General features: G+C 47.4%; 1 protein-coding gene across 1 annotated transcript in view; it reads right to left on the reverse strand.

Moving 5' to 3' along the window:
* Positions 1-1,113, reverse strand: part of rem2 (RAS (RAD and GEM)-like GTP binding 2) — a 63,382-nt gene extending 62,269 nt beyond the window's left edge. The window contains exon 1 of the mRNA XM_014004507.1: positions 504-1,113. Within this exon, the coding sequence (XP_013859961.1) occupies positions 504-515 (12 nt within the window). The 5' untranslated portion in view covers positions 516-1,113. The remainder of the gene's footprint in view (positions 1-503) is intronic.
* Between the last annotated feature and the right edge of the window lie 445 nt (positions 1,114-1,558).

Consider the following 1,558-nt stretch of genomic DNA (forward strand, 5'->3'; position numbering starts at 1 on the left):
TTCTCTCGCCAGGCAGTAGAGAAACTGGGGCAAACAGTAGACAATGCAAAATTAATACTACAAGCAATGTTTTCTTATTCCTGGGTCTTTACGACCCAATTACACCTACAGTACTGCTTTCTTTAAGCAGCTTTTCAGCCTTTTTTTTTTTAAACTGCACAATTCATCATGCGGCAATTGTTTTCAAAGTATGTGTGGAAGAACTCCTTTGGGAGAAAAAAAAGAGCACAGATGGATGGGGAACCTTTTAAATTAGAACGCTGCWTTCTCCTCAGCCAACACTGACCACATGACAGAGGGTCAGAAATGATGACGGGAATCAAAAAAAATGTGGAGAAAGACAACAAAGTCAGCTCCCCGCTGTGTAAGTCTATTCAATACAATATTAACAAGAAAAAAAGCCTTGTTGTTACCACCGAAAAGAAGGTAAGTATGTCGTGTGTTGTGCAGACGGGTGTGCAGAGCGCACGAGGTGGGCGTGAAATGAGGTATAGTGGCCTTACCTGGTCAGCCATAGTGCTCAGCGGGTCCAATTGTCTTTAAGGAGCGGCTCCGGTTCGGTTTAAGTCATGTGTGCTGGCTGTACAGCCGGTGTCACAGTCACAGCACGCGGCGCACAAAACAGAAGGCGCGCGCGACTCATTTAACGTGATGTTATTGTTCCTGCTCCGCCCGCGTGGAGGCTCGGTAGGCGGGTAGAGACAGGCGCACGCACCTGCGTCTCCTTTTGGAAGAGGAGGCGGCTTCCCAAGAGGCAGAGGAGGTAAGAAAGCCGCCGGTGTGCCAGAATGCATGCCACCTCTCCGCCTCCGGTGTTTCTCCGTGTCTGAGCAGCAGTTTGTGCCGCTTCCCGCCCCACCTCCGGTTGGACCTGCTCCCGTTTCCCCCCGCCTCTCTCTCTCTGTGTCTCAGTATGTGGGAGGTGTGTCGGGGAGGCGCGTCCTTTAGTAAGTGCAGTGATGCTCCAGCGGGTTGGGTCGGAGGTGGAGGAAGGGAGATGGATTTTCACTCCATCTCTCCTGTCGGTTCTTTGTGCGCCCTGATCATAAAGCACGTTGTTTCACTTGGTTTTAAAGCGGAGACAAGCAGGTGCAGTGTCCGCCAGAGGGAGACGGAGTGATGCCTGCGGAGAAATACGCTGCCAGGAAATTTTAGACTAGGCTACTGTTTTTATTTACTTGATTTTATTTACATGTATAATTCTAGAAATTTAACCCTGAAAATCATCCATAAAGTGGAGGGGCAGTATTATACACGGGTTAGATTTTTAATGCTTTTTAAGCTCAAAAAAATTATGAACGTATTATACTCAGGATCGTATTATACATGAATAAATACCATAATTGAACACATTCTACCTCCAGTAATCAGGGGAGTCACCAATTGGGGAGGCAGATGGGGNGTGAGTTACTTTTTCATATACTTGGTGACTGTTAAGTATAACATTGTCTCCTGTTAGGCACAGTGGTGTTTGCTGCTTCATGCTGCACCATTTTTGTTGTTTTGGTAGTGTCGTGGTGAGTGGTTAGTGTTTGCTCACAGCATTCTCGGGAGCATT

Source organism: Austrofundulus limnaeus, unplaced genomic scaffold (assembly GCF_001266775.1).
Source record: "Austrofundulus limnaeus strain Quisiro unplaced genomic scaffold, Austrofundulus_limnaeus-1.0 Scaffold24, whole genome shotgun sequence".
Taxonomy (NCBI): Eukaryota; Metazoa; Chordata; class Actinopteri; order Cyprinodontiformes; family Rivulidae; genus Austrofundulus; species Austrofundulus limnaeus.